The sequence below is a fragment of the Balearica regulorum genome, chromosome 13 (genome assembly GCF_011004875.1).
Source record: "Balearica regulorum gibbericeps isolate bBalReg1 chromosome 13, bBalReg1.pri, whole genome shotgun sequence".
Lineage (NCBI taxonomy): Eukaryota > Metazoa > Chordata > Aves > Gruiformes > Gruidae > Balearica > Balearica regulorum.
Genome location: NC_046196.1, coordinates 19636848 through 19655495, shown reverse-complemented (window position 1 = coordinate 19655495; position 18648 = coordinate 19636848). Strand labels below are relative to the sequence as shown.

Here is an 18648-nt window from a genome sequence, read left to right as displayed (position 1 = left end):
AATTGTTTTCGTTTTACAATTTAAAAAAATCTCCACATATTCAACTTGAAAGATGACTTCTGATTTTTAGTTACATATCACTAAATGAAAGATGCCCCTGAATGAACTTGAACAAGAACTCTGACAACCACCAAGTTCTTACGGCAGTGCCTTGAAATGAAGCTTGACTATCCACAGACTAGGGTCTTAGCTATTGATGGAGTAAATTGTCTACAATAGGTAAGTTCCATCCAAAACTAAATTTAATTTCTAAAATGCCTTAGAAATTTACCAGTCTTTCATTATAAGTCAGTGGGATGTAGTCTTCAATAGTATTTCTCAAAATGGAACTTGAACTTTTAAAATACTTAGACTTGTTGACAGTTTTTTACCAACAGCTTTATGTGGCAAATACATGTATTTGCAGGGACAGGCTATTGTGTACATGTGCACATAACTTTTCATGCTGTAGCTCCAGCAGACTGCTCTATCTCACCAAGGGCAGCTAGAGAAACAGCACACCACTTCCATAATGGCAATTCTCCCTTTTGACAGATCAGGTAATTTTTTGCTGAAACAAATGGTATTGGAGTACCTCTACTGGGAAGTCTTTAACAGATTTCTAATGTCACAGATATCCAACTCAACCAGGTAGCTAATATCTACAGGACATAGTCTGATAAATACCACTTTTGTCAGCAGTGCTGACTTAAACCACCCTTGCCTCCAGGCTCTTTTTTCCCTTTCTTTTCTTTCTTCCTTTTTGCCTCCAAACAGCTGTCGGGAGGGTTGGTGGAAGGAGTGTGGAGAAGAGGTTATTTTTAACCTGTATCAATTCCCTAATTTGTTTTACCACAAAATCCCATGAACAATTGTACTACCGCAACTGAGTGACAAAGATGGGGGGAATGAAAAGTTGGGGATTGAGAATCAAGAAAATGTGTTCAAACTACAGCAGCCATCCTGTCTGAGCATAAGATGTTTCTGCTACTTATCTAGGCAGCTAATTAAAGGAGAATTCTTGGGAAGCAAAAAGGTGACATTAAAGATGGCAACAACACTCGTCCTCTAAATAATAAACTGAAACCATAGGGATGCCATTTAAATAGTCTAGAGTAGAATCCATTGACTTCCTTGTAAATAAGCACTTTCGGCTGCCTCTTTGCAAATCTGTATTATAGCACATTTACTAAATGTGCAAACCTGGGCTTGTTTACACAGGGCTTATGTGGTAAAGATAGTTCTTAATAAAATTTCAAAAAAATTTTTAAGGGTCATATCTCTCAAATGTGTATCTCAGAACTCACAGTTCAGCTGTCATTTTGTGCACAAACTACATGGCGTAGCCCCTTTCTCCAAAAAATAACATCCACCTATATTTCAGACTTGTTATGAGGACCAAGGAGATATCCACTTAAGAAGGGTCACACGCAGCTAAGATCACATTATAATAAACATACTCTGCTTAAGTCTTCAAGGGGGTCTCTCCTCCCTCCCACTCCCAATAGTGTTGCAGTTGCATACTGCTTTTGTATGAACAAGCTTGTTGTTACTGACTCCTGCAGTTTATTGGAAAATTAAAAATTAAAAAATGCAGACTCTTTTATAACCACATATAAATGTACAAACTTCCAAGATCCAGTATGTTTGCCTATCCCCAAACCAGATTACACAATACAGGCATTTGTAGGGGAAAATTCATAGACAGAGTTTTAAAGGCTCTATAATACTCAGAAAAGAACTGTTAAGCAGCTGCTCATTCCCCACTTTTATGAATACAGGGCTGAGTTATTACTCCATATAATACAGTACTTGTTTTGACATAAGGTAGGAGGTAATCCCTAACACTTAGTCTGTTTACAGGTCATATCTGCCTCCCCAGTGATACTACCAGAGCCTGGTAAATTTTCTGAAGGCCAGTGGGACTAGACTGGAGTACCCTTCACATACTGACCAGTGTATATGCTCCCTATATAGAATCTCTATAAAGATATTCCAAAGAATATCCTTTTGTTTTAGGGAACAGAGGAACATTTTTGTTTTGCTCCTCCCCTCCAAATATTTCCCTTTAGAAATGACTCTTGGTAATCCTGCACATTTGGGGGTTTTTATTCTATAGACAAAAAATATGGAACCAGGAGTCAGATGAAAACTAAAATGCATAAATCCTTTTAAAGGAACTTCTATCTTATCTAGGCTTATTATAGATGTGGTAGGAACATGAAGACCTGAGCCAACTGTATTATTTTTCCAATCTGCCTTAATGTTCAAAATTGAATAATGTCAAAAAGTTTATATGCTTTCCCAGATATATGTTATTTGGTTCAGAGGTAACAATGCCTAGTCTGTCTGTGACCTATCTCAGCAGCTGTAAGAAGTACCTGGATTCATGAAGAAGACAGACTATAGAACATGTCATCACCTTCTTAATTTAGAAGATAAGATTCTCAGGAGCAGCATCAAAGAATATTGAAAAAAAAGGTTACTGTGGATCCTGGAACAAGTTTTCTTTCAATTCTTTCCCCTGAACCTTTGCCTTCTCCTTAACATTTTTCCATCCTTTATGCTCTTTGGGACCAGTCCAGTGTGGAGGATCTCTCTGCAAACCTTGCCTTCACTCATAGCCAAGTAAAGCAAAGGATCAAGCTCATTTGCCTGCCTAGAGCAATCAGAACTTCAAGTTTATCATTCAGAAATCATATGGACCATAAACTGAGCATTTATTTGGCTTTTTATCTTTTTGAAAGAAGAACTGGTATCACAAGGCACCTTGAGAATGGAGTTTCTGTCTTCCCTGCCTTGATCTGAGATGAAGCATTACTGAACTTGAGGACATAGTCAGACTTGAGCAGCTGATCTGTATTAAGAGGTGAACTCCTTCACACAGCCTGTAGTTGCCAGTCCTCTCAGATCTACCAGTCCAACTACACACAGAGCCACTCCCTAACCTGGTTCTGTCAAAATAATCTGATTTTTGTGGCAAATAATCTGAGAACTATAGGAAAAGAATGAAAGAAAAATGTTCCTTTTTGTTGGCTCCTCTTACTCTAGGGACTGGACAAGGTTCTCATTGACACTTGGTTACCACGGCTATTAATACCCTCAAAGTGCATGAATACCATGATTTAGAAGAAAGGAGCAAAATCTCACTAGAAAACCCTAGAAATATCATAGGAGTAGGCAACTGTATAGCAATTTCTTTAAAGAGAAAAAATGATGACCATTTGGAAAAAAGTCTTTATATTTTAATGATCTGTAAAGTTTAGCCTCTGGCAGTTCTATTTTAAAAATAATCTTTTACAATTAAAACCAGTTAACTTAAACTGCTGCAAGATGAAATATATTTGCTCTCTTGTCCACATTTTGAATTGCCCCCAACTTTGGTTTGCTGCAGACTAACCCCCCTCCAAATATTAAATGCTAATATCTTACGTGCCTACAGAAGAGACACAGCATCTGTTACACAGTCAAGAAACAACTCTCACTGCCTTACTGCCAGGAAAGACAACTCACTTTGTACAAAGAATGCTATTTGTCTGTTAGCCGTGCAAGAATCCACTTAGCTTCCATTTCAGCTCATTTGTAGTTGCCAATATCTACCCTTTAAATACTTACAGCTGCCACTTCTGGGTTGAAAAAAAGTATCTATTTTCATCTTTCATTTAGGAGTAAGACACTGTCCAAAGCATCTGGTAACGCGAACTGTGGGGCCCTGGATAGCCCAGGAACTATATAGCCTGGTTCAAAGTCATTCTAGTTGAGAACGAGAGTGTTTCATGAACCGTTCTTCTGAAAGCAGTGGCCCTTGGTTATGAAAAGATTCCACCCAATAAAAACACTCTATTTTGTTTTTACCCTGCATCAGTTCCCCAGTCTAGTTAGCCAAACAGTTGTACACATAGTTGCACTTGCAGAACTGAGAGGGCAATGCAGAGGCAGGAAGAGATGTCCAGGGTTACTTTTCTAGAATTGACTTCAAGACACGCTTGTAAAACTGACTTGACCACACTGCACCCGAATCATAGCAGAGGACTTCAGCCCATACAGACACCAATCCAAATCTTTTCCAAAGCACTAATTCCCTAGACAAACATTTAGAAGTATGCTGTAGATTCAATAATTATTTCAAAATATTCTTTATTTTCAGAAAACAATAGTGGCAAAAGACATAAACCAAGGTATTTAATTTTAGATTCTACACTTGACTGAATTGTTTATCAGCTGCCATGATCCCTATTGCGGACTAGCAAGAGGCAATAAAATGCCCAGGATTTAAAAGATACGGTCTTCCCTAAAATCACAGTTTATGCTCAGAAATGGACACTTCCAGCACAAACTCACATTGCTGCTAAATGCATCAAAATCAATGGGAAGTCCATCAGAATTACAACTATTTTACCATTAAATAATGCAGATACTAGCCTACTAACTTCTCAGCCTGTGACTGACAGTATATGTACACTGTAGGCATTTTTAGAGCTACAGCTCATGCAGGCATAGCCAGCCTGGCTGTCAAGCAGCTGTATTAGCTATTGCTAACGGAACCCTTGCAGCACAGATCTCGTTGCAGGGATGCATGACATTCTACAAAACTGAATAAATACTTGAGAAGTTTAGGCAGCTCTGAGATCTGTTTTAGTGTGGCTCTTCTGCCAGTAGCCAGTCATTTTAACTGCTATTTTAACAATACAACTTCAATTACATGGAAATAACATTTGCGTTAGCTGCTCTCAGAAATCTCAGAACTTGCAAAACAAACTGTTTCCTAGTGTACAGTGTTCTTATTCAGGAGGGCTCTATTGCCATGACTCTCGGCATTTGTAGGGATCATTTGATGCAAAATTGACAACTCCAATTTGACTAACATGAACCCTGCCCATAAACAAGATCTGCAAATGCCAAGATCAGGCTGCCAGGAGGTACTTCTTTGGGCCTGAAGCCAACAAGGCTATGGGTACTGACCTCTCCTAAGTGATAAATATTGACTTTAGCAGTCCCCATTTCCTCTCCTCAGGCACTTTCCATTCCCACGTACCCTCTCTCACCTCCATGCCATCCTTGCCATTGTGCCACCACTAACTAATACTTATGTGGTCCCAAAGAGAATCAGATCAGGGAATTGATTCACCTGAAAAATAAAAGGAACCATAAGCAAGTGCCTGTGCTGGCACAATGGAGGTGGTAATAAGCAATGGTGGGGAGGTAATAAGCAATGGCAGTTGCAACAAGTAGGCAAGGACTTGATAACTTGGTTTGAACCACAGCCTATTATGTGAGCTTTTATAACATACAAAGTTTCTATGCTAGCAGAGGAACTGGAACTGTAAGAGGATAAAAATCACTAGTCAGTCTGAATAGCTCAATGAAGGAGCTCAGAATAGATGTCGTCAGCTTTCATAGTCCCTTGCCTTAATTATACTCCACACTTTTCAAGAAAGAAAATGTTTAACATTTGAATTGAATGCTACAGTAGTTTATTTAGTAGCTTTGAGTATCTCTGATAATTGTGTGTTGTTTCAGGAATATACTGGCAACATAGTTCAAACACAGTGTCATTCTAATACACCTGGATGACTCAAGGACAGGTAGCAACTTCCTAAACTGATAGTCATTCAATACCCCTTTTTGGCATTCTTCAGTTCACCTCCCATCTCGGAGAAATAAAATACATTTCACAAAAAAATCTCCTGCAGTCCCCACGTAGCACTGGATACCAGTTTCTTTTTAAGCACACAATCAAAAAATTTCAAACAGAAAAGGGCTTGAGGCAAAATTCCTTGCCTAAATAACTTCTAAGTTTGTGAGAACTTTGATCCAAAATACGTTACTTTAATCCATCTAATTTGCCCAGCATTTCATCCTTTGTAAGTAATTCAGTCTCAAGTTTTATAGTCAACTAGCAAAACTCGAAACAATGCAGATCTCCATTTTAAATAATCTCCTGTCAAGAACCATATATAAAAAAGTATGTGACTACTTCCCCTATTTGTAGTGGGTAGATCTGAATTCAGGACATTATCCAGCATCTCAGAACCATATCTATATCACCAATAAAAGCACTCAGGGACATGGTAAATCATTTTACTCTGACATTGACATGGCTTCACGTAACCCCGGTTCCAGATCCCTGACTATTTTAACTTTCTTCTCACTGGTTCATCCAACAACTCTTTCTTTAAGCTGCTTTATATGAAATTTTGCTGTCTCCCATGTCTTGATTATGACGAGTCCATTCTGAGTTCCTCAGCTTCCTCCTCCTTTACCACATCCATCTTTCTTTGTAACAGAGAGCACAAAAAGATGTACTCCAGCTTCTCCTCTACTCTCGTGAAAAATGGGTCAGTCAGCTTTGTGCTCCTCCCTACCTTCAACCCTTTGTGTACAGTTATATCCTGTCTGCCCTACCTTTCATGTTTGTTTTCTTAGATGGTAAATTCTTCACAGCGGATGCTCCATATACTCTTAACACTTGACCTATTTTGGATGTTGCTATAATATAGATAATATTCCACACAGACCTGAACTTCATCTCACAACAATAACAACCAAATCAAATCCTGTGCATAACTGCTAATGTTTTTAAGTCATAAAAGTAATGTTGGAGTCTATTTTTAGACATTAAGTTTCACTCATTTTTGATAATCTGCATTTTCCTTCTGTGGAGTTATGTTTTGTTTCTAGTTTAGAAATTGTGTGTTAGATCTCACATGATGACCTTTAAAATAAACCGAGCTCAACATCTTCATATCCACAATGGCGTGGGAGTCTAAAGATGTGGTTGAAGATACTTGTTTCTCGTTAGGAGGAAACTAATGACAGATCATGCCACTTCCTCAGTTATCAAGGAAGATCCTCTTGGTGCTAGTTTTATGTTAAACTACAGCAGTTCATGATGCACCGTGGGCATATTTATAATATATACACAAGTATATATATTGATAGAGCTCAATACTGTATATGGTTCATTGACTAATCTATACAAATTAGCAGAATAAATTTGATAGCTTTTATCTGTTCTGCAAAGGTTATGAACTTGTCTACAAAATACTGAGCAGTCAATAGATGGGAATAATACTGGACAGAAATATGCCAGACATTTCTCAGTTCTATTTCTTGAATCACAAGGAAGCATATCAGTCAACTGCACATCCAGTTGGTCTGTATCTTTTCATCACACTAATTTCCATGCTAATTTGCATAGAAGCATCAAAGAATGAAAATTATTACATTCTTTTAGATCAGCTACATCATAGAGAGTAACAGTACAAACTCCACAGAAGTGTGTATCACTGACCCTAAGTCTTGATCTACAGATAGTGTACTTAAAAGGACTAAAAAAAAAATATTTAAATCGCCCTTTTCTTTTTCTGCCACTGATGCTTGTGCTGAGGTTGTCAACAGGATGTTGCGTGCTAAGAACTGGACTGTAACCAGTAGCTCATTCCACTTTAGTTAAAACATCCTTACTACCTGCATAGGTGTTATCATGAGTGCAGGTGTTACAGCAAAAGCTGTATCCCTATCCAGTTGTGTTTTCCACCTTCATAATGCATCTGAGTAATTCTTGCTACATCACTGTTCTAGCCAGTCTTTAAATGTCAAGTAAGGCACTTCAGGTGTTGACTGACATTTGGTGGCAGACTTTCTCTGGGCCAGCAAAGGTGGTGGCCACTCTCAGCTGTCTGCTCTGCCCCCGTGCCAGATGCCCCTGATGAAGGGATATGCACATGCTGTTGAGGACCCCAGTTACCACATCAGGAAACATAACAAAACCAAACACCGACACCAGTTGAATGCCACCAGCTGTGCACTGCAGAAACCAAGGAAGAAATATTTGTGCTGTTTAATGATCTCTACCTACAGAAGCAATCATTGCCAAGCAAAGATAGGAAGACAACAGATACGGTTTTTTGTCATCCCAGCTAAATGCCTTCTTGAATGGAAGTCAACCCCCGCACAATACTGTTCCAGCAACTCGGGTGTAACAGCTGAATCCCAAATTCATTTTAGTGCACCCAGGGATACAAGAAAGGCCTGCAATGGAAATTCAGGGATTAACAAGGTGACTCTTTATGTTCAGATAAAAAGATTGGTCAGCTTCTAAATATTGAGGTGGAAGAAAAAAATGGTATTTACAAAAGCTAACTTTAGCTTAGTGAGGCTAAGAAAACAACTGAGCAGAAACTATTCTGAATTACCATTTGAGATATCCTCTCTTCCTCACCCACACTGGCTGGAGTGACAAGTAGCCTCAATAAGCTAAGATTAGCTCTTGTTAGTATCCCAAAATCTGTTAAAAAGTTACAGACAGCTTCTCTAAAGGTCAACCTGTATTTAGTGAAAACCAGTCTAAGTCACAGTTACAATAAAGCCAACTAAACTTACTAATGCAAGAAGGAATACAGATAGCTGCTTTCTGTGAGTTTAGGATCCTAGAACTGTAAAAAAAAAAAGTATCACTGCATACTAAACTGAGGAATGTCCCTCCCATTTGCCGATAGGCATTTAGCTTTGAACCAGCAGGAAGAAAACTACAGACCTAGGTGAGAATTCTGGCCTTAGAACAGAAACATTTCCCACTGCCCCCCCCCCCCCCCCCCCAGTTGCTAAGAATATAATTAGAGAATTAGAATGTCCTAAAACAAGACAGCTACTATGTTACCTCCCTCATTTTCCGAGAGGGGAAGTTTTCATGGCTTAAGGATCAGGTTTGGCTCCCATAAACCCTGCAAAAGTTGTAGAGGACAGCGTTCACTTTTCATACATGCATTCACACAGAAACATCATTATTGTCTTGTTTTGTTGGGCCATATAGTATGTCAGTACAACGACAGCATGCACATGGGGTTCTAAAGCACAGGGGAAGTGAGAAGGGTGAACTGTGTGGGCGAAATGTTCTCTCCGACCAGGTGATCCGGTGAATTCACAGGCTGGGCTGAGGGACATAGTTCGCATAATGGCAGTCTAGCAATGATAGGTGAAGTTGCAAGATGTTTTTAACAGGATGAGGTTAGCTCTTCCTTTCATGGAAATGCATCAACCCTTTCTGGAAAATCTCCTTTTCATCTAAATTACTTTTTTTTTTTTTTAAATTGAGATGTATGAAAAATAACAAAGTGGGGGTGGAACAAATCTGTTTGTCTTCAGTGTGGTTCTCTACAAGAAGAAATGAAATGGAAACTGTCCTCCATCATACTTTGAGCTGCTTTTGCTTCTGTAATGCAGTGGTGTAGGGCATCATTTAAATAAATGGTGTTAACACATTTTGTCTCTAACAAAGAACTGAGAATTCTTTTACTACAGACTAACAAGAGTTTAAATACTGAACACGAGGAAAATGGATAAATGCCAAATCTATGGGTAAATGCTCAACCAGTACTACTGCAAAGAAAGATGTGGAGTTTTGGGGGGTTTTTGGGGTTTTTCTTTCTTTTTTTTTTTTCTTCTATTTATCCCTTCACGCCAGTGTCACTGCCATTACAGGATATGCGCGTATCTTGAGTCACACTGCGTAGTCTTGCATGTTACCTATACTAGTGAGCAAACTACCACTGATTTTCCAGTCTACATTACAACATTTGGCATGCTGATAAAAGTTAATGGGAGTGAAGATAATTTATTAAATCTCTATTAATTCAGTATTCATATAGGCTAAGGGCTATAAACACTAAGTACTACAACTGTTTCCCATGCTCAGGCAGAGCAAAATATGAAAGCTGGTATTAAGAGAATGTCACAGGGCAGCAAGACAGTAAACTAGAATTACCATGTCACTGATATGACAGGTAGGCATCATGCTTTAACTATATAGTGATTTACTGGCTTAATCCTGCAGTCTCAATATTCCAGCTTTCTGAAATGACATCATTCTGATGCCCCTGCGAACACTCCATCTGCTATTCCCTCTCACCTAAGGATCTGAACACTGAATGTTCATTAACTTCTGAAAAAAATTACAAAAGAAAGACATTGTATGCCATGCAGGGGAAATAAATACATGCTTCTACTGAAGTGAAACTGTCCCATATTGTTTTTAACACTCTTAAGATCTCATGGGTTTTGTGGTTCATATAGGTATCTCTACCCAGACATGTTTACTTGTGTTCTTGTCTGGTGTCCAGGATTTGGCTCTATTTCAGCACAGTGAGCAGAAAACAATGTCAATGGTTTCAGCTTTTAACTTGTTTGTTGCCTGAAACTTATATGAGTATGTAATTAGAGCAGATACACAGATGGCCAAGAAATTTGCTTTAAATTTTATAATGGTTCAGAGAGCTAGTGAAACAGTAAAAGTACTAAGTGGCACTCATGTCTTTGCTGCCCGAGAAACTTAAAGAAACTTGCAGTACTTAAGAGATTTATATACTTAGGAAATTAAGTCACTGAGAAGCTTCCCAATGAAGTTTGATTAGAGCCTAATTTTTTTTTCCTAACTTGAAAGGAGAATGTTTTCCCACATTTGAAATTAAAAAAAAAGGTAAAAAAAAAATTACTAGCTTTTAGTTTAATCTTTGTAACTCTAGCTTTTTTTCAGATCACAATGAGGTAATCCATTTGATCAGTTTCTGTTTAAGAAGTTTAACAAAGATCTATGACTAAATGCTAACAATCCTTGCTAACACCTGTGCACAAAACAGAGTAGCAAGTATACGGGCATGCACGGCACATGCAGCATCCTAACACTGCATAGATAGTTTTACAGATCAACAAAAAACCTTATTAGGAAAAGTAAAATGTTTACACAGTTTTAAGACTGCTAAAAAGTACAGACTGAAGATCTGTACTCAAATCCAGTCCTGTGAGCTCTACACAACAGAATGCTAATCAAAAAATCCACGTTCACAACTACAGATAGATTATAACCATTTCAGTTGCAATCACCAAGCAATGATTTTTAACAGCAGTTAAACAGGAAGCTCATTTTTCATATCAAACACAATGACACACCGAAGCATTAACAAATGTATGGAGACTATCAAGGAAAATTATGTTAAAATGAGTAAAGTGCCAGATTTTTACTACAGTGCTTTGTAAGCTCTCACAAGAGGGTATCTCTCAGACAAGAACTTTCTAAAAATGGAAAGCAGAGACTCTCCCATCATGCCAGGGCAAGGGAAAAATATTTATTTATCTAACAGATATTTAACAGGCAGATTCACATTAACTCCTACAACACAGTTTCATTTGGGAGCTAAGCGAACACCACAAGTGGTGTATATTTTTTAAGCCTGCTCTCACAAAAACACTGAGGTTAATGCTCCTTTGAGTAAGGATGACTGGACTAGACTCCCCCTGGGCTCATCAATTCTTCTCCTTAACTGACCTAGGCAACTGCTGTTTAACAATACAGGAGACACTCCCTCCTCACTAAAGGCTTTGCATCTGGCTTTTAATGTTTTTCATCAGCTTTGTCATCAGAAACTCTAAATGAAAGCCTCAAACATTGGCCCCCTGCACTGTGGTACAGATGGAAACTTAAGCCTTACAGGCCATCTCATGGACATAGCTTCTTGACTTGCAGTCCAAATATAAGCAGACTCCTGTTAATAAGGCAACAACTCTCAGAGCTTGTAGGTTTGATGAAAGAGGTGGTGACAAAATGCTTTTGTGAACAAAGACTTCTTCCTAGCTAACACCTGTTTGGGACCTCTTGCAATCTTGCCAGTTAACGTCTTTGAAAGGCATGCCCTTCTGCAGGTCATAACGGGTAAGTAAAAACCAAACCAAAACAAAAAACATCCTACCTCCCCCTCTTCCCCAAGCATGCTTACTCTTTGAATCAGAGAGCAGCTGAGCTGACACATGGTTCACTTGCCAGGTTTCTGAAATTGCAGTACTGGGGAACTCTAGGATTTTGATATTCAAACTCTGTATTTGTACCGCCAACATTTAACCTCACATTCCAGGGTGGGGTTGGGCTCAGAGCCTGGGACATTCCAAAAAGCATTCCAACCAGCCAGGCCCTGGAGGTAGCCCCACAGTGAGCGCATCCATGCTAAAAGGCTAGTAAAAAATATCTGCATTCTCATTCATGTTTCTAACAAGCAGAGTACATGTAGGCTACAGGGAGGACAAGTTACAGTTCTCTCCATACCCGTGGATCTCACATTGGCAGGTATCGTTACAAATACTTGCAGCATCAATATCAAGAAACAAAACACAACTGCTTTTTTGTTTGCTTGCTGTAGCCTTGTGACAGAAAAAACCAACCAGTTGCTTCACTGAATTCCATAGTATTAATAGTGAAACATTTTCACTAAACAAATACTTAAAATAGAGCACAGCTTTCGTTAGTATTGACCAAGTATCATATTCATACCACATTAAAATAAAAAAAAAAAGACTTCTGAAGAGTGAGGCTAAATATCCTCCAACCCAACTGTGGTCTCCATTGCCACCCTATGCAAGAATGCAGAAGTGCAATGGCTAGATTGTTAAATACTGCACAAGTCAGCATATTTTTCTGAAATAAAAATTAAAAATCTGCCACCTTCTGTTTTTGAAAGGTATAGCAGAAAAGAGAAGCACAGGAGAAACAGACAAATACCAGTGTAGTTTGCTCTTTAAAACTGATGTGAATAGAACAATTTCTAGAAGTACTGATCACTGAAGTAATTACTTCAAAACCAGTGTGAGAAGGGAACATACACAGTAAATACAATTATCCTATCTGTAGGACTGGTTAGGATGAATTGAATAATCCAAGTAGGATAATAAGTCACATTAGTTGGAATAGAGCTAGGAGGAATGAAAGCATGTAACACAAAATCATTAAACCAAATCATTCTAACCTATATACGCAGATATACACAATTGCAACTTTTCTTTAGTTCTTTTTGACACTGATCAAGGGTGTTATCCTTTGCTGCCATTTGCCAGAATTTACAGCTCTTCTATATTTAGCATTGAATGCTCATTCCAACAGAGTGACTCCTCACTCCCATTTTCACATGCTCTGTTTGGCCTAACTATGGCCATCCATAATTACAGCACAGACAACCTCATTAATGTATACAACTACTACAATGAATTAGAGAGGAGTAAGTGTAAGCATTGGTGACTGCATAATAATTTAAATAAGGATTTGAAGACATGCAGTTATTAGAAAACAGAAACACCGCCCCCCAAACTTTTAGCACCCATTTGATTTAATATAAATACAATACATACACTTCACAGACTAGTGTTAACATAGTGTTTGTTTCTGCTCAGAGAACTACAGATCCAGTATTATCCAATTCACTCCTATCAACCAAACCAAGGCACATATTCTGTAACATAAGATTACTAGTAAAGCATCTATATGCTAGAGTATTCATACCACCTCTGTTTAGGTATCTATCTCCAACTATAGTTCCATGTGAATTTTTGACAGCATGCTGCAGAAATCTGTTCAGCTGTTCAACATAAACCCAAATTTTCTACATTCTCAACTGCCACTGAAGTCACCTATCTCTCACCATAAACACAGGCTCTGAATTGCATTTTAAGGCAATTGGTGGAAGGAAACAATGTGAAAAGTCTACACAGGCTCACTAAGGAGGCAGGAAGGATGCGTCTTCATATCATGTGACAAAATATCAGGAGAAAAAAGGTACAAATACTGTTATGAAGGCCTTGGCTCCTATATTGAATGACCCAATCTTTTTCCTGGCAGAGGTTTGTATCAGCACTGGCAACACTTCCTCCTGAGTAATTTTTTGGGTGGCATTTTTACAAGCCAAGACAGAAATCAAATGCTCCCCATGGCTGGCTTATCTACAAATTGGTCCAGTGTAATTTCCACCAACCCATATAATTGCTGCCATACAAGTCCACACTGTATCTAGGCACCACTACCTATAATAATTGGGGTTTATCTAAAGGTTCAAATTTTAATTTTAGACAGACAATGACAAGAGATGAAGTCAGATTCTTTCAAGTGGCAGAACTAGAGACAATGGGCACAAATTGAAATACAGGTTATTTCACGTAGATACAAGAAGGAAAAAAATCCCACACTTTTTTTACCATAAGGGTGACCAACACTGGAATAGGTTGCCAAGAAAGGTTGTAGGTGGAGTCTCAATCCTTGGAGACACACAAAACCCAGCTAGAGCAGGGAAATCTGCTCTAGTTGACCCTGCTTTGAGCCAGTGGGTTGGACCAGATGATTTCCAGAGGTCCCTTCCAAGCTCAAACATTCTGTGATTCTATGATATAAGACCTTGCAAGCCACACTGCTAGCAGGACCTAAGAATGACTTTTTCTTTATTATTCTATGATGGCGCCATATAGTCCTGACAAAAACAAGATACCCAGGTAGACTCACAATAGGAAAATGGCTACTTCTGAAATTTCCGATTAATATGGAAAATTCTTTTGCTGCTTTGCAGTAAGATTCTAGCACTAAAGTTATATCAAATGTAAGTATATTCAACTGCATTTACTGCAATGTACAAAATGAGCAAGAAAAACTGTCGTCGTCAGACTGTATAAATTACTCTGATGTAAACAGCAGACATTTTAAAAATGAATACACATCTATTTAATTTCACCAATCTGACTATTACATGGAAAGATATTGTTCTTGCATTGTAAAAGAATAGTTTGACGCTGGCACTATCACTTGTGGAAAAAGATTCAAATTTTTAAATAGGAAGACTATTTATGAACTACACCCAAATGAATTTATTTTTTATGGTCTTTATACAAAATACTTTAGAGATCATGGTATGATATATATCCCTGTCATTTTCTTTTCAAAGCAGAGCTGATAATCTGAAGATCCCTCATCCTGTTGAGGGCAACAAAAATCACCATTTCAATAAACTGTCAATAACAAATCCCTGAATTCTCTTAATCCATTAAGACATTCTTTCGGGGATTCAAAACTCAAATTTAACTCAGACAAGCTCAGATAGATTGCCATGAAGTCAGACTACGTCTGTATCCTCTCTTGGCATATAGCACGTACTTATAGTTTACTTTAATAGGAAGTTATTATTATGGCAAATTAAGAAGGGAACATGTGCCTTTGATTAAGACCACCAGTATCACCAACAACTAAATACTGAGGCAAACTAGGTCACATTTCAAGAACACACACATAAGGTCATATTTGGATTCCCATTATTGCAAGTAATATACACGTAAACATTTACTAGAATTTCCAAGTTCAAAAGAACAACACAGCTGAAAGTGCCTTCATTCAACAAATTCATGGCTACCAGGCTTGGCTCCAAGTCCTTAATGGTAAGGCACAATTGTAATACCTATGAGCAGGAAAGGATGGTTAATTCTATTGTCATATTTCTGGAGGGTAAAATGTAGTAGAAATTATGAAAGAAGAATGTTATTTTCATGCTTAGTGTTATGATTTCTAAGTCCTTCTCTCTGCAAAAACCTTTTTCTGGATAGATGATAGGTGTAAATAAAACTTGCATGATATGCATAAAACTGATTTGACAAAGCCATGTCTACTTGGCTACTAATATTTTCCTACATTAATTTTTCTGATTAATGACATAGTTCCATAACAAATCCATCTGCTTATGGATGATGCATTCATACATCTCTTACCAGCACACCGTCAACTTCTTAAAAATAAAAAAACAAGTAATAAAACCAATGACAAAATTGCTGTGAAAATATCTGATATTTTTAAAAATTTTATTATTTGGGATAATCTTCTCAGTGTTCTTTAAAATCAAGTTGCTAATTTTTCCTGTCTGAAAGGCACCATAGGGACAGCGAGTGGCAAACAGTAAACATCTCATTGGCATTTTTCACAACTGGGGAATTTATCTGTCTCTGAGAATCCAAATGAAACGTGAACAGCAAGATATACAAATAGGAGCTAATTTGTAACTGCATAGGCGTGAAACCTCTAATTTCCATGCTATAGTGACATCTTAGGCACATTCGTGTCAGAAGTTTCTTCAATAAAACTAGCTTTTTTATGGGAAGGCTCAGCAAGATCTTCTCCATGGTCTCTGTTATTCAAGCGCTCCTGGTCTTCCCTCTTGCGTTTGTTAATCAGGTGATTTTCTCCCTCACACAGCTTTCCCTCAGGGACACCCAATGTTCTCAGACAGACAATAGCTGCAGCCTGTTCTGCTAGTTTCTTTGACTTGTCCCTGAAGAGCAAGCAAACAGAGCACAGGTAAAAGTAGAAACCGAAGTTTCTACACTGCCAAGAGACAATCAATTTCCTGTCTCTGATGCAACATCATGAAATAAACAGCATTTGTAGTCATCTCACAGCAGAAGAACAAAACAGGTCAGTTCCAGAAGTTATTTGAATCTTGCTAGGTGTCAATGTTGATGCATCACTCCTGATGTAGTATTCCTACAAAAATCTGTTGCTATAAGGTCTTGTGTCTCAAACACTTCACTTCAAAGGTAGGAAGTCAACGTATGTTTGGCCCAAGTGGCTGCAATCCTCAGAAAGTTAACTTTCACAAATATGATCACTAAACAAAACTAACTGAGTTTTCAGGGATCACTTTTCTTGAAAGACATTCAGGCCCAAATATAATCTCTGGTAGGCGTACAAGTTTACTGACGCTGACAAAAGCGGGAACTGTTCTATAATAATAGAAGTTCTGCCACTTCCAAGAGGGACTGCAGATTACACATTTGTGAAATTCAGTATTTGAAAATATTTTCTTCTCAAAGTTTCACATCAGCTGAGTTTAACATTCTAAAGTCTCTGAACAGGAATGCTGCAAACACCAGTAATTGTTGCGTGCATTTGTCCTCTTTAAAATGTTCGATGGTGAGCTCTAGCTTTGCAGTTAAATCAAGACCAATTTAGGTGCAAATGCCTGAAGTAAACTCCAGTATTAATAGATGATGGTATAAAATACCATCATGAAACTTTAGAGCAGCCCTGGATGTAACTGTTGACTAACTGTGATCTCTGAGAAGCCACTAAATTGTCCTCTGCTTCACTGCATATAGACACTTAATCCTGACTTGTTATTAAGAACAGATCTGGTGTAGTGGCTGAAGACATTACCTCCTTCATTGCCTCCCTGGTTTAGTTTCTGAACTCTTCACAGACAATTGAACCAGGTCACCTATTTGCTCCCCTTCCGATACAATTTGTGGACTAAAGTACTAAGTGAATTAAAATCCATAATGGTTTACTTGATTATGCCAAAGCTTACTTCCTCTTGTCACATTTAATTCTCAGAAATTTTTAATCCTTTCTCCCTCCCAGAGGCAGCTTTAGAAGGTAGCTTTTAGGTGACTTTTATCAAAGTCAACTGGAATAAAGCGGAGTACCTTTTCATCGCAAGGTTTAAGCAACATTTCAGAAACAATTACAATACAGCTGCAAAAAACATTAAGGATAGCTTACCACAGAGTTGATCTGTATTTTTGCTCAGCTACTGTCACTACTGAACAGAATAATCTATCCAGTGGTCTTTGAACCTGGAGAGAAAAAGATTAAAAAGAGAATGTGGTGTTAAAAAAAACACAGTCATGTCATTTACAGAACAAACAACATTGTCAAGGTTCTTTGTTGTTCTTGTCTTTACAGCACAATCAAGTAACACCTTTAATATTACTGTAATTCACACCACAAATTTAACCTTGCATACTTAAGATTAAAAAGTAAGAAGTTGTCCAAACTGCAAATATTTTTGCTCTACAAAAAAAATAAAAAAACATCCCCATCTAACCAAGCAGTTGCAATAGCAGGTCCAATACAGTTCCTACCTATAACAGCATGTAATAACAGAAAAAAACATTCTGAATTCAAATTCTTTACTTCACAGAAGTAGTAAAAGTCAGTCAATCATTGACTCCTAGGTAATGACCTGTAGTTACAGCAACTTCTTTCACACACGAATCAAAACCAGACTGAAGGTTTGACTTTTGAATTTTTATTTTCTAATAAAATAAGCTGCTATTTTCATACACGTATGTATTACCATTTCTGAAGCTGCTTACTCAAGAGCTAAGCCAGACTGGGAAGCAGAATTTCTCACTACTTTGAGTCCTGAAATACTTCATTTCATAGACAATGAGAGAAAGAGGTTTGAAGGGGTTTCTTCATTGACTCACAGTTTCGTAAACAGGCTGAGGATGCTTTTCTTTCCTGCACCATTCCAGAAGATACATTTTTGGAGTAATCTGTGGTGGATATTCTCGCCTAGACAGAAAAATTGGTGGTAAACAACTATGCACGGAGTTCTATTTTAAAACAGATAACGCTGCTTATTACAGTACTTCTACCACTTATTCTTTGTGGTTTAATTTTACAGCTCAAATTATGAGAAAAATGCTGCTTCCTTATTAGAAAATTAATTCAAGTAATATGTCTGACATCACACCTAAAATAAAATCTGAAACTTTTCTATTAATTCTTCCCAAACATTCATATCCTGTAGTAATACAACTAGAGAAAAAAAGAAAATTACCAGAAAGGAAATTCTAACTAAATGTATGACACAGAATAGAGACACAGTTTGGCACTGCTTATTAAAACAACAACATAAAATTAAACACTAGAAGAAAGAACAAAGCTGCTTCTGTTACGAGGGAGTAGGGTTATCAAATAAAAAGGGTAGAAAAGACATTGATTCAGTTATTGACATGGAATTACAGTCCCTTGTATTTGGCAGAAAAAAAATTTACTGTAAACCCACTGTATTCAGTTCTCAGGGAGTCAAGTAA

General features: G+C 37.8%; 1 protein-coding gene across 5 annotated transcripts in view; it reads right to left on the bottom strand.

Moving 5' to 3' along the window:
• Positions 1 to 8652: 8652 nt before the first annotated feature.
• Positions 8653 to 18648, bottom strand: part of DUS2 (dihydrouridine synthase 2) — a 34555-nt gene continuing 24559 nt past the window's right edge. For 4 of the 5 annotated variants that reach the window (XM_075765346.1, XM_075765344.1, XM_075765343.1 and 1 more), the window contains 3 exons: positions 18037 to 18124; positions 17327 to 17400; positions 15607 to 16097 (listed from right to left, as the gene is read on the bottom strand). In XM_075765346.1, the coding sequence (XP_075621461.1) occupies positions 15860 to 16097; positions 17327 to 17400; positions 18037 to 18124 (400 nt within the window). In that variant the 3' untranslated portion in view covers positions 15607 to 15859. Of the gene's footprint in view, positions 8706 to 15606; positions 16098 to 17326; positions 17401 to 18036; positions 18125 to 18648 lie in introns of those variants that run through there. The other variant, XM_075765347.1, reaches the window with a different exon arrangement.